This window comes from Pan troglodytes, chromosome X, assembly GCF_028858775.2.
Source record: "Pan troglodytes isolate AG18354 chromosome X, NHGRI_mPanTro3-v2.0_pri, whole genome shotgun sequence".
NCBI classification, from domain to species: domain Eukaryota; kingdom Metazoa; phylum Chordata; class Mammalia; order Primates; family Hominidae; genus Pan; species Pan troglodytes.
Window position 1 is genome coordinate 134,308,176 of NC_072421.2, and position 13,495 is coordinate 134,321,670.

The 13,495-nt window shown below is 42.5% G+C and overlaps 1 protein-coding gene and 1 non-coding gene across 3 annotated transcripts; both read right to left on the reverse strand.

Moving 5' to 3' along the window:
- Positions 1-166: 166 nt before the first annotated feature.
- Positions 167-11,769, reverse strand: RBMX (RNA binding motif protein X-linked). Of its 2 annotated transcripts, XM_063803832.1 has the most exons (11): positions 11,561-11,769; positions 10,283-10,417; positions 9,982-10,088; positions 8,882-9,053; positions 7,454-7,606; positions 6,436-6,550; positions 6,223-6,348; positions 6,051-6,133; positions 4,210-5,417; positions 3,232-3,309; positions 167-1,397 (listed from the first exon to the last, which is right to left on the reverse strand). In XM_063803832.1, the coding sequence occupies exons 2-9, from the start codon at positions 10,389-10,391 to the stop codon at positions 5,107-5,109; spliced, it is 1,176 nt and encodes a 391-aa protein (XP_063659902.1). In that variant the 5' UTR covers positions 10,392-10,417; positions 11,561-11,769; the 3' UTR covers positions 167-1,397; positions 3,232-3,309; positions 4,210-5,106.
- On the reverse strand, positions 10,164-10,235 carry LOC112207196 (small nucleolar RNA SNORD61). The gene has a single exon (XR_002941651.1). It is a non-coding gene; the product is annotated as a small nucleolar RNA SNORD61 (small nucleolar RNA).
- Positions 11,770-13,495: the final 1,726 nt, after the last annotated feature.

Consider the following 13,495-nt stretch of genomic DNA (forward strand, 5'->3'; position numbering starts at 1 on the left):
CACAGGAACAGCCTCAATGACTCTGGACATTCCCATGCAAAACTGATTAAGTGCCATCAATGCAACAGAGGTAGTGTTTGGGGGAGGGGGACATGGGAAAAACATTTAAAAACATAAACCCCTAATTTCTAAAAAGTAAAGAAGAGCCCCTTGCCACAAAAAAAGATGCCATGTTAAAGTTTTATTAAGTTTCAATACAAAACATTCCAAAAAGTGAAAAGTGATCTATAATACCCAAGTTCTATGTTCAACTACCAGTTAAACAAGGAAAACATTTTCTGTATCATTCTGTTTTACAACCAGTATAAACCCAGAAGAATCAAGATCTGATTCCTTTTCCACACATCTGCTAGGTCAGTAAACTATCAAACAGGTATCTGGTCATTTTAACATACTCCTTATATTCCTATTTGGTACAATCTCTATATCCTATACTATCTTCAAGATATCTAAATATCTTAAATATTTAGGGTATCTCAAGAGCCAGAAGGTCCTCACAGAAGCGTTAACCCAAGTAATCGTAAGAGTATAGAAAGATTGGGCTAAGACAACTATGGAGTGCAAAAACCACATAAATTTGGTCATTACCCTTGTGGTCTGTGATTAGCAGTAGGTTGTCAAATGAGAGTTAAAAATGTTGTATTATCCCTAGTTGCAAATGTTCCAAATAAGACAGTGCCATAACTACACGACAAAAACAAACAAACAAAAAAATCATAGAAGTTGGGTTAGTTCCTCTAATCCAACAACTCAAGTCTGTTTCCTTTGAGAACATTATACTATTGGCTCTAGTCTCCAAACCAATAAAAAACTAAAACTTGTTTCCAAGACTGGGAGGTAAAGTAGGCTTATAAAACAATACAGCAAAAGAAAGCCAAGTGGCCTAATTGTTTCCAGTGTGCTTGCCATCTTAGCATGGTTACTTTCCAGATGTCACTCATAAGTTTTATTCTACAACTAAACTGTTTGTGGATAAGCCACCACCAAAAAATGTTTCACTTACTGACAGACACTTCACTAGATACAGCTACCACTTATATCCATCATTTTTATAATTCAACTTAAGTTCTAAATTGAAGAGTTGTCCCCATGACTTTAGCTAAACAAAATGAAAGCCAAAGCTGTAAAATCTATGTAAAGAACCACAAGAACTTCCTGACTACCTCCACTTACCAATTTCCTTAATTACTTCCCCTTTTCCATTTGGTCAATTACTTGCTTTAAGTAACTACCAGTCACTCCCTAGTTATGAGTGTTAATCAACACTGATGCCTTCCTCAGATCCACAGGAACCCCTGAAGGCAAAATCTATTGCCTGCACCAAACCAATTCTGACAGCACTGCTTATGCAACTGTAGTGACTTATTGACAATCAGCCGCCTTCTGCTTCAACAACTCTGTAAAATGAAAAACATGGGATCCTGTTACATAGTATTTGTTTTACTGTAAAGTACTTCCCCCCAAACTATCATTTAAATATATACTTTTTTGTTGCTTTAGCTGAAAATAAAAGTAACTGCTTTAAAAAGCAAGCAGGCGCAGTGGCTCACGCTTGTAATCCCAACACTGGGAGGCCGAGACAGGCAGATCACTCAAGGTCAGGAGTTTGAGACCAGCCTGGCCAACACAGTGAAACCCTGTCTCTACAAAAAGTACAAAGATTAGCCGGGCACGGTGGTGCACACCCGTAGTCCCAGCTACTTGGGGAGTCTGAGGCAGGAGAATCGCTTGAACCTGAGAGGCAGTGAGTTGAGAAGCCATCTCAAAAAAAAAAAAGAAAGAAAAAAAAAGAAAGCCGCATGCAGTGGCTCACACCTATAATCTCAGCACATTGGGAGGTCGAGGCGGGCGGATCACCTGAGGTTAGGGGTTCAAGACCAGCCTGGCCAACAGTGAAACCCTGTCTACTAAAAATACAAAAAATAATAATAATAATAATAACCAACATAGTGGCAGGCACCTGTAATCCCAGCTACTTGGAAAGCTGAGGCAGGAAAATCACTTGAACCTGGGAAGCAGAGGTTGCAGTGAGCTGAAATCACACCATTGCACTCTAGCCTGGGCAACAAGTGCAAAACTGTCTCAGAAGAGAAGAAAAAAAAAAAAAAAAACCACGCAAGCTTAAAAAATCAACCATAGGCGGCCAGGTGCGGTGGCTCATGCCTATAATCCCAGCACTTTGGGAGGCGAGGCAGGCAGATCACAAGGTCAGGAGATCGAGACCATCCTAACACAGTAAAACCCCATCTCTACTAAAAATACAAAAAATCAGCCGGGCGTGGCAGTGTGCACCTGTAGTCCCAGCTACTGGGGGAGGCTGAGGCACAGGAGAATGGCGTGAACCCGGGAGGCGGAGCTTGCAGGGAGCCGAGATCGCGCCACTGCACTCCAGCCTGGGCAACAGAGCAAGACTCCGTCTCAAAAAAAAAAAAAAAAAAAGGTAATATTAAAATTACATACTATGTCGTCATGTCAATAAAATTATGTTAATCAAACAGGGAACTTGCAGCCACAGTTGCATCATTAACTCCACATTTAGTCAATTTGTATTGTGGCTATGCAAATGAGCAGGCACTAACTAGTAACAACGAAAGTATATCCTTTTACAAAATGCACTGAGCAAATTTTTTTTTCCTCTTCTTGAGATGGGGTCTTGCTGTTGCCCAGGCTGGAGTGCAATGGCGTGATCTCGGCTCACTGCAACCTCCGCCTCCTGGGTTCAAGCAATTCTGCCTCAGCCTCCCCAGTAGCTGGGATTACAGGCGCACACCACCACGCCCGGTGTTTTTTTTTTTTTTTTTCTAGTACAGATGAGGTTTCACCATGTTTGCCAGACTGGTCTCGAACTCCTGACCTCATGGTCTGCCCGCCTTGGCCTCCCAAAGTCCTGGGATTAAAGGCATGAGCCATGGTGCCCAGCTGAGCAAACTTCTTACGTGTGTACTTCCTTGTTGAGAATGCTTGCATATGAAGAGCTATAAGCAAGCTTTATGGGTTCAAAAATAGCTAAGAATAATCTCATGAATGAGCCAGACTCAGAAATGTAACCTCACTCTAAATTCACAATGAATGTGTCAGGCACTACACATTAAAGCACTTAACTTCATCAATTCCAAGCAGCGTTTTCTTTTACAGATGAAGTGAGGACCACAATAACTTGCCAATGTCACAGCTAAACTAAATGGTAGTTACACATTTAAACCTTCAAAGGCCACTGCTTTCAACACTTACCTTAACATTTCTTACTGCCAGCTTTATCTACTGTGAATCAATCAGCACTCCATGACCATAATGAGCAAAATCACCAACCTGCAAAAGTTAAATAAATGAAAACTAGTTATCTCTCTTAAGGAAATTCTTTTAAAACTTGCCTATTACTGCCCTCTTTTCCAGAAAGAAAAGGCAAGTTCAGACTTGCAGCTTAATATATTTCATGTTCTACTATTTCTCTTAAGTAGTGGAAGATTCACTGGCTCGGGATGGACTGGAATGGCTTAAATGGTTAAGTTGCATGGCTTATGGATTGTCATTCTGTTCCAATGGTGCACTGCCACGTTAAATCCATAAGTTGAACGAACAAAACTTATTTGAAGGAATAAGTGCAGTATAAGGATTTTTAGTTGGAGGTCTTCAAGTTTACTATATTCAAGAGCATCTTTTTCAACTTCATGGCTGGACCTGGGTCATGCTGCCTCAGGTTTTGCTTTTTAAAGACCACTTGCAATAGATTTTCTCCATACAGTGTAGTTTCATAGAACTAAAAACAAGTCAGGCATCCAACTAAATGTCAAGTTTGCAATGGCTTACAGGGGTAAAAAGGGGGACCCCAAACTTAAGCCATTTCCTATATTGACTAAAAGACTAATTTGAAAAAAATGTTAAAAACATATGAAGCATGTTTAAAGGTCTTCATCAAAAATGGACTTTGAAAAAAATACCCCCTCCCAAGCCCCAGATCGCCATTGGTAAACAACAGCTCTATTAATAAAGCCTTTAAGTGTCACACATGCTTTAAAAAAAAAAAAAAAAAATCCAAGTGTTGAATTTGGAGGACTTCTAATACGCTATTGAATATTTCTTTTTTCCAAAAGTTTTTTTTAATCTAGAAGGCATTTCCATTGCCTTGAGGTACAGTATGTTTCACTGTACTATGAGGAAGGTAAGTGTTCAATTTCGACTTAGACGGAAAAACTAGTTTGCTTTGCTTACCATCTTTGCTGTTTCACAGGCATTTGATGCTTTAAATCTGATGTGGAATGCTGATAGATTCACTTTTTAGAAGTCATAAGCCTTTAGGAAGTTGGAGATAACTTCATTGCTTATCTATTTTCTCCTTTGCAATCAAGCTGTTCCTTTAAAAGTGAGACACTACAGAGTTGCAAAAATTTGAAACAGTAAGAGCAAGCACCTTTGCAGCTTCATGGTTGGTTTTGGCCAAACTTTTTATTTAGTATTCTGTAGTTGTTTAACACACACTTAAATGGTCTTATTGGGGGAAGGGAAAGGGGAGGTTCTTGCAGATTCCCAAGGAAACGTCAGAAAGGCAAAATGGCCAGCATTATCCATTTGCTTTTTTGGGTTTACTGGGTGAATAGCACTTTCCTTACATAGGCATGTGATTTCAGGTTTTTCATACTGAGAACATTGAGATTTCAGTTGGAAGACACCCTGAAATCTTATGAGTAGCATACCCCAACCACCCTCTAATAGCTAGCTTGTTTGTATAGGTAGAATGATTCATCTCTCCATTTTAGATGGCTAGATGTTTTGTGGAAGATCTTAGAATTGCCTGCCTCATTTTGCTGGGAAAAATCAGATAGGAAGTGGCCTTTAGGGGATACTTTTACTTGGAAAGTTACAACACTAGTACAAGTCTTAACACATTTAACATTTGCTTGTTGAAAAGCAATGCGAAAGTCAAATAAAATTAAACATGTTTTACTTTTTTCCTCACAAGAACATAAAAATTATGGAGGGGAACTTAACAGGGAATTTAAAAAAAGTAACACAATTTTTCCTTTTAGTAGTCCTTGGGTAGTTATGATAGAATAGTTTCCACTTTTTGTTTCTTTGAACTGGGATTTTGGTCCAAAGTTTTGTTTGTTTCTAGTATCTGCTTCTGCCTCCCCCTCTATCAGATCGGCTTCCTCCACGGCCACCACCTCTTGGTGCTCCGCGGCTTGAACTGCTGTAGGAATCACGTGGAGGAGGGTACCCCCTTTCCATAGAAGGGGGAAGCCCTCTTTCTTGTCTGCCAACCCGATCACGACCACTTGAGTAGAGATCACTTCGGCTGCTTGAGTAACTGTCTCGACTTCCACCATATCCGTCACGTGAGCTGCTGTAATCATCATAGCGACTGCTTCCACCATAAGATGGCGGGGGCCCTCGTGTAGGTGGAGCACTACGTGAGTTACCTGCAGGGTCAATGGTCAGGTAATATGGCAACACTATAAATTGTATATATACAACATTTTAAATCTGAATTTACAGAATTCTTGTATTAAAAGTTTACTTTCTCAACTGGGTGGGAGGTTTTAAACTCTGCCATTGCTGGCCATAACAGGGATTTGCTCATCTGCTGAGATATGGAATTGGATTCATTTTAATGTTTGTTTGAAAAGACTGAAGACGGTGTGTATTTCAAGAGGATATTCCAGAGAGCTTGTTATTTTATAGTAGACACTCAGCCACTTTCCAGTGATAAGTTGCAATTTTGAACTGTAGAACTTGCCTTCATATTGCAATGGTAAATATTTGATCTTGTTAATAAAATTTTTAAATTGTATTTTCACTGTTGGGGGAAAACACATAAGGCTGCCAATTTAAGCAAGCAAAATCCCCTCCAAAGCAAGCAAACAGCCTCAAAAGAAACTTAGAAAAACAAAAAAAGCCCCTCACAAAACTAGGAAAAGCCCAGCTGATAAAGTTACCCCTTTAAAAGCAAGCAAACATCCCTTTAAAAGCAAGCACCACACAGCCTAATAAACTGGCTCACGAACCTAAAAACTCAAGCTGGTGATACTAAAGACCCTTAACCAGTATCTTACCATAACTCTCATATGAATCTCTGTAGGAACCTCCACTTGGATGATCTGAATAGTCACGATCACGACCATATCCATCTCTATCGCTAAATTAAAGAGAAACCTTTAAGTCCCAGAGAATCAACTTTCATTGCAACTTTTCTTACATGTAAGCCACAGAAGCAAAGTCACTTACCTATATCCTCTTGATGGATAGTCATCACGTGAACTGGAATGACCATAATCACGGTAAGTGTAATCTCGTGGTGGTGGTGCATAATCTCTAGTATCACGAGAACTTGGGTAATCTCTGCTTGAATAGCTACAAAGCAAAAGTTTTGGTTTATGCTTTTGATAAGCTTTCCTTCAACCTTAATTATTAATTTAAAAAGCTGCACTTTTCTATTACCTGTCTTTAGTAGAATACCCGTCATCTCTTGGGGACAAATAAACATCTCTACGAGAGGGCAGCGGTTCCCTTCGAGGTGGACCTCCGTAACTATCTCTTCCACGTGATACAGGAGCTTAAGGAAAAATATCATTTTTTTAAACATAGCCAGAGAAAAAAGTTATAACGTGAACTTACATTCAGGATATGAAAAATAATGAGACTGACTTCAAAGATGACATTACGGAGGCTAGATCACCTAATTTTATTTTCTACAATTTCCCATTCACATTTTAAATTTTTTTCAGTGCTAATTCCATTTATCTAATCACCTAGAACACATGACTAGGTTTTTTTTTTTTTTTTTTTTTTGAGATGGGAGTCTCGCTCTGTCACCCAGGCTGGAGTGCAGTCGCGCAATCTTGGCTCACTGCAACCTCTGCCTTCTGGGTTCAAGTGATTCTCCTGCCTCAGCCTCCCGAGTAGCTGGGATTACAGGTGCCCACCACCACGCCCAGCTAACTTTTGTATCTTTAGTAGAGACAGGGTTTCACCACGTTGGCCAGACTGGCCTCGAACTCCGGGCCTCATGATCTGCCCACCTCAGCCTCCCAAAGTGTCAAGATTACAGGCGTGAGCCACCGCACCCAGACTCCATGAATAAAGTTTTTTTTTTTTGGAGACAGAATCTCACTCTGTTGCCAGGCTGGAGGGCAGTGGCATGATCTCGGTTCCCTGCAACCTCTGCCTCCCAGGTTCAAACAATTCTCCTGCCTCAGCCTCCCAAGTAGCGGGGATTACAGGAACCCGCCCTACACCCAGCTAATTTTTGTATTTTTTAGTAGAGACGGGGTTTCACCACATTGGCCAGGATGGTCTTGATCTCTTGACACCGTGATCCGTCTGCCTCGGCCTCCCAAAGTGCTAGGATTACGGGCGTGAGCCACCACGCCTGGCCAATTAAAATTTTAAGCATCATTCACCTCTCAATTCTTTGTGTTACGGTAGTAGCACAGATCATCATACATGGAACATTCACCTCTTCCTCCCATTCCACTGCTACTGCGAACTGGTCCTGAAGGTGCAGATCTCTTAGGAGGAGGACCCCCACTTCTTGGTGGTGGTCCTCTTTTTACTGGGAGTGGTCCCCTGGAAGAACTCATGTTAAAATTCATGGAATATCCACCGTCATCTGCATCAAAAATAGAAAAGAAAAATATTACTACTCACAAGAATCAAGAAAGATATAAAAGTTTTTTTTTTTTTTTTTTTTTTTTTGAAGAGTCTCACTGTCGCCCAGGCTGGAGTGCAGTGGCTTCATCTCGGCTCACTGCAACCTCTGCCTCCTGGGTTCAAGCAATTCTCCTGCCTCAGCCTCCCGAGTAGCTGGGATTACAGGTGTGCGCCACCATACCCAGCTAATTTTTGGTGGTTTTTTTTTAAGTAGAGACAGGATTTCACCATGCTGGCCAGGCTGGTCTCGAACTCCTGACCTTGTGATCCGCCTGCCTCAGCCTCACAAAGTGCTGGGATTGCAGGTGTGAGCCACCAGGCTCGGCCACTATAAAAGTTTTCTTTGCTTCATCAAGAATATGACCATTATTGGGCCGGGCACGATGGCTCACGCCTGTAATCCCAGCACTTTGGGAGGCCAAGGCGGGCGGATCACCTGAGGTCAGGAGTTCAAGACCAGTCTAACACGGTAAAATCCTGTCTCTACTAAAAATACAAAAATCCAGGTGTGGTGGTGCATGCCCATAATCCCAGCTACTCGGGAGGCTGAGGCAGGACAATCGCCTGAACCTGGAAGGCAGAGGTTGTGGTGAGCCAAGATCGTGCCACTGCACTTCAGCCTGGGCAACAGTGCTAAACTCTCCCCCCTTCCAAAAAAAAAAAAAAAAACCATTATTGATTTGGGTAGTCTAGTTTCACTTGTACTTGATGGAGCATGCAGTGCAGTCATAGAGACTGGGGAAATAAGAACTGAAGGTAGTCTTAAAAAAAATTTTTTTTTTTTTTTGAGAGGGAGTCTCGCTCTGTTCCCCCAGGCTGGAGTACAGTGGCACGATCTCAGCTCACTGCAACCTCTGCCTCCCAAGTTCAAGTGATTCTTCTGCCTCAGCCTCCCGAGTAGCTGGGATTACAGGCACCTGCCACCACGCCCAGCTAACTTTAAAAAATAAAAATGATTTCATTTTCATGTCCAACACCTTGGCCTATCAATTTTTAAATGCCTTTCCTACAGAGTGAACTACTTGGACAAGAAGTAACACTGTCCACGGTTTAACACCATAATCTAAAACATGCTTCCCATGCTTTCAATTGGCAATCACTTTGGTAAATGAACAAGTGTTGTCAATTTCAAAAGTTGGCGCCTTTCCTCAAGGACTTAACCAAAGCATCCACTTGGTGTGAGCTTGCAGTCCCTAACTTATACACCAAACCCGAGGTCCACGCAAGTTATTACCCATGTGTCCTCCCCGTGAGGGAGGTCCCCTGGTTCCTCCACTTCCTCCTCTTCCACCTCTAAGACCTCTTGGAGGGCCTCTACTTCTTGGAGGTGGAGGCGGTCCACGTCTACCACTTTCAAATGATGGTTTGGTGGCTTGTTCCACCTTGATGGCTTTTCCATCTAATGACTAAAAAAAAAAGATATGATTAAATTAAATCAAGATTTAAAAATGATTTGCACATCTACTATGCACTAAGACACTAACTGGTCCTTCAAAATGCAGTTATGGGTAAGTGTTGCTCATTAGTCTAAGAAAAAACACTGCAAATATAGTCAGTTTATATAAATGGGGCTTTTCCGCTTAAAATTCTTAATACTTAAAACCGATACTGATGATCTGGATTGAAACATAAGGTGAACCCACTGCATTATTGTATGGTAAAATTTAATACAAGGCCAAGTAGGTATCAGCTTGTTATCAAAACTAGTAGCCAAAACCAAAAGCCAAGTTATCAAAATATGGCTTATGGATCTCAAGATAAAATGTATCATGTTGGCTGGGCGCAGTGGCTCGCAGTGTCTCACACCTGTAATCCCAGTACTTTGGGAGGCTGAGGCAGCTGGATCACCTGAAGTCAGGAGTTTGAGACCAGCCTGGCCAACATGGTGAAACCCTGTCTCTACTAAAAATACAAAGTTAGCCGGGCGTGGTCGCGCATGCCTGTAATCCCAGCTACTGGGGTGGGGGGGGGGGGCTGAGGCAGAAAAATCGCTTAGAACTCGGGAGACAGGCTGCAGTGGGCACTGCACCATTGCACTCCAGCCTAGGCAACGGAGGGAGACTATCAAAAAAAAAAAAAAAGTACCATGTAATGCCATAATTATTCTGAACTGAGAGAATGTTACGAGCATAAGATATAACTCACTACTAGATTTGGTTCTGCAATTACAGAATACTCTTTGGAACAGGATCACAAACAGGATGAGTGAATCCCAGACAGGTATATACTGAAAAAAAACGAAAACTCAAAAGCTGTCCTAGACCAGACTTGGGCAACTACATGTTATTTTATGCACTAGTAACAGGTTATCATCCATTGTGTAGACAATCTCACCTTTCCATTCATGTCTCTGGCTGCATCCTTAGCGTCTGCTGGGCTTTCAAAGGTGACAAAAGCAAATCCTCTTGATTTGTTGGTTTCACGGTCTTTCATCAAGAGTACTAAAAAGTAGTTTTCAGAAAAATAAAGTGTTACCCTAGGTCAAATGAAATAACCAAAGTAAATGTGTAAACAGAAAGCTCAGAACTTCTTAGAGGACAAAATACATTATCATGTCAGACGATCAATGCAATCAAATTCATCATAGCTTATATTTTAATTATAATAGCCCAGCCTGTACTGCCAGACAACTCACCTTCCACTATTCGTCCATATTTGCCAAATACTGCTTCAAGAGCTTTCTCATTTGTTTCCGTATTAAGCCCACCAATGAAGAGCTTTCCTGGGCGATCTGCTTCAACCATTTTTTTTTTTTTTTGGGCCGGTGAGTCTGTTGAAAAGGAATAGTATTACCTCACTGCAAAAAGTTCCTCAAGTTTATTGGACACTTTTACTTTCGCACATTTCTCATATTTTCCACTAAAACCATTGTTCCTTAATAACTAAAGAAAACGGTAACGAGCTAAGCCTCAGCCACAGTAGGAAGCAATTTGAATTAAGTAGCTTAGTAACAGTGCAATTTACATAAAACTGGTTAAAAGGGCCAACTTAACTTTTACCACTACCCTTGATCACCCTTAGCTGTTCTTAAGCAACAGCTGCTTAACATTTGAAAAAGCAACTTTTAGTTCCAGTCCTCTTGCCTTTGAAAGATTCAATTACTCATCACACCCTTCCTAACGATGGTTTTAAAAGACTCCCAAGGTCACAGGCTAGACACAGGACCTTAACACCAAGCCCTCTTCCAACGACTCCTCTTTTCCTCATTAGGATTCCCTACTAAATCCAAGGAGAAATGTGAAGTTTAAGCCAAGTTATGCCGCCCCTCTTCTTCACCAGCCCCCGCCCTACCGAAAATTCTACTATCCGGCGAAAAACATAAAAACAAATTGTCAACATCGTTTGCTATTAGGTAACGGAACGCGGACGCACACACTAACACTCGACACTCCGTGACTGCAGCGGAACCTAATTAAAACTCGTCATTAAAAACCGCGTGTAAAAGACAAAATGGCGACACTTGGATTCAACCCAGAACCACCGACACTGGTCAGGGGACTAACTTTTACCACCAACATTGGCTGGGAACATTCAGAGGGCTTCTTCTCCGGGGCCGCCAATGAATACGAAGCCCGCAGCCCGCATGGAAGTCCACATGCCCATCATTAGCGCCAGCGCCATACCAATGCAGGTATCGCCGTGGTACGGTCGCTCCTCGCCCCGCTCCAGCCTACAAAGCCCCGACCTCCGCTACCAACTCCCGCAGACGGCAGCCAAACTTTCTCGAGAAGCATACAACCAAACGGGCCCCCTCATTTGTTTTCCCTCGACCCCCTCAGCTTTATTTAAATAGGTCGGAACCTTTGGGTTCTTAAAATGGCGCCCGCCACCCCCATCTCCAGGGAGATATAATCCCCAGTCCTAACACGGGGAGAGTGTCACGAAAAACGGACTGAGGAAAGGAGACACGTACCGGAGGGGTGACAATGGGTTCAAGCTCCAACGAGCTCGCCGATAGGGGCTTCCTAGCAGCTCAGCACCAGTGGCGGCTGCCGGGTGCGAGGACCGAACCGCGAAGCCGCTAGCACTACTGCGCAACGAGGGCGAACAAAGGAGACAGCAAACTTTATACTGCCCGGGAACGAGGCTGAAGGACCCGGATGGAAACGGAGCTTAGAATTTGAAACGCAAAGGGAGGGGGGAAGTAGTTCCCAGTCTCCCCATTGGCTGGCTCCTCTGTCATTCACCCTTCTCTCCTCCCTTTTTCCCGGGCCCTCGGTATTGGATCGGCAGACCTTTCTAACCGTTTTCTCTACCCCCACCCGTTCTTTACAGACGCGCTTTTTTTGCTTTACGCTAAAATGGTGCACAGGCTTCATTTAATAAAGAACTGAAGTTTATTGAGCGTCCTAGTGGGCCGGGCACGGTGCAAAACTTTACTTTTACTTTTCCATTAACTCTTCTAATTGTCAAAATGTGATGAGGGTAGATACTCCTACTATACCAATTTTGCAGAAACGGAAAACAAAGAAGTTTGGGCAATATAATATATTTTCAAAAACTGTCTTTAACAAGTGTTTTTAGTGGGTGTGGGAATTTCTGATAAATACATGTAAATTTCAGATGAGTAAAAAACATACAAAACAGCATGCAGATAGTACATTCATATAGAACAATTACTGAGCACCTTGTAAATGGTGGGCTCTGGGCTAGGCCAGGAGGATACAACCCCAGGGAAAAGGCAAGAGTCAGGCCTGTGGGTAAGGATGCCGGATTTAAGAAATGAAAATACCAGGCCGGGTGCAGTGGCTCACGCCTGTAATCCCAGCACTTTGGGAGGCCAAGGTCGGTGGATCACGAAGTCAGGAGATCGAGACCATCCTGGCTAACACGGTGAAACCCCGTCTCTTTTTAAAAATACAAAAAATTACCCAGGCGTGGTGGCACGCGCCTGTAGTCCCAGCTACTCGGGAGGCTGAGGCAGGAGAATCCGGGAGGCGGAGGTTGCAGTGAGCCAAGACTGCGCCACCGCACTCTAGCCTGGGCAGGCGACAGAGCGAGACTCCGTCTCAAAATAAAAAATAAAATGCGGGACGCTAATTTGTTCTGCGAAGCTGTTAAAAATTTTTAAATAAAAATATGGGACGCGGCCGGGGCGCGGTGGCTCATGCCTGTAATCCTAGCACTTTGGGAGGCCGAGGCGGGCAGATTGCCTGAGCTCAGGGGTTTGAGACCAGCCTGGGCAACATGGTGAAACCCCGTCTCTACTAAAATAAAAATAAAAAATAAAAAAATTAGCCGGGCGTGGCGGCGTGTGCCTGTAGTCCCAGCTACTCGGGAGGCTGAGGCAGGAGAATTGCTTGAACCCAGGAGGCGGCGGTTGCAGTGAGCCAAGATCATACCGCTGCACTCCAGCCTGGCAACAGAGCGAGACTTCGTCTAAAAAAAAAAAAAAAAAAAAAAAAAAAAGGGACGCCCAGTTAAGTTTAAATTTCAGATAACGAATACTTTTTTTAGTATAGTATGTCCCAAATCTCATATTTTAAAAATTTGCTGTTTATCGGAAATTCAAATTTAACTGAGCATTCTATATTTCATCTGCCCATCCTACTTGTTGAGGGGGGAAACTAAAAAATTTTTTAATTTTTTTCTTAAAGAAATTGAATACAATTAACAAAAGAATGGCATGTTGTGATTAATGCCAGGGAGGAAATAAACTAGTTGCTTTGATGGACAATATTAGGGAGAACAAATTTGATTAACACATCAGGGAAGGTCTATGTGAAGAGGTGACTTTGGAGATCAGAGCTGAAGGAAGAAAAGAAACTAGCTATGGGAACAGCTGAGGGAAAAGCCTTCAGGAAAAGAAGAGAATAGTAAACACAAAGTAGAGAGGAAGAGCTTGGCA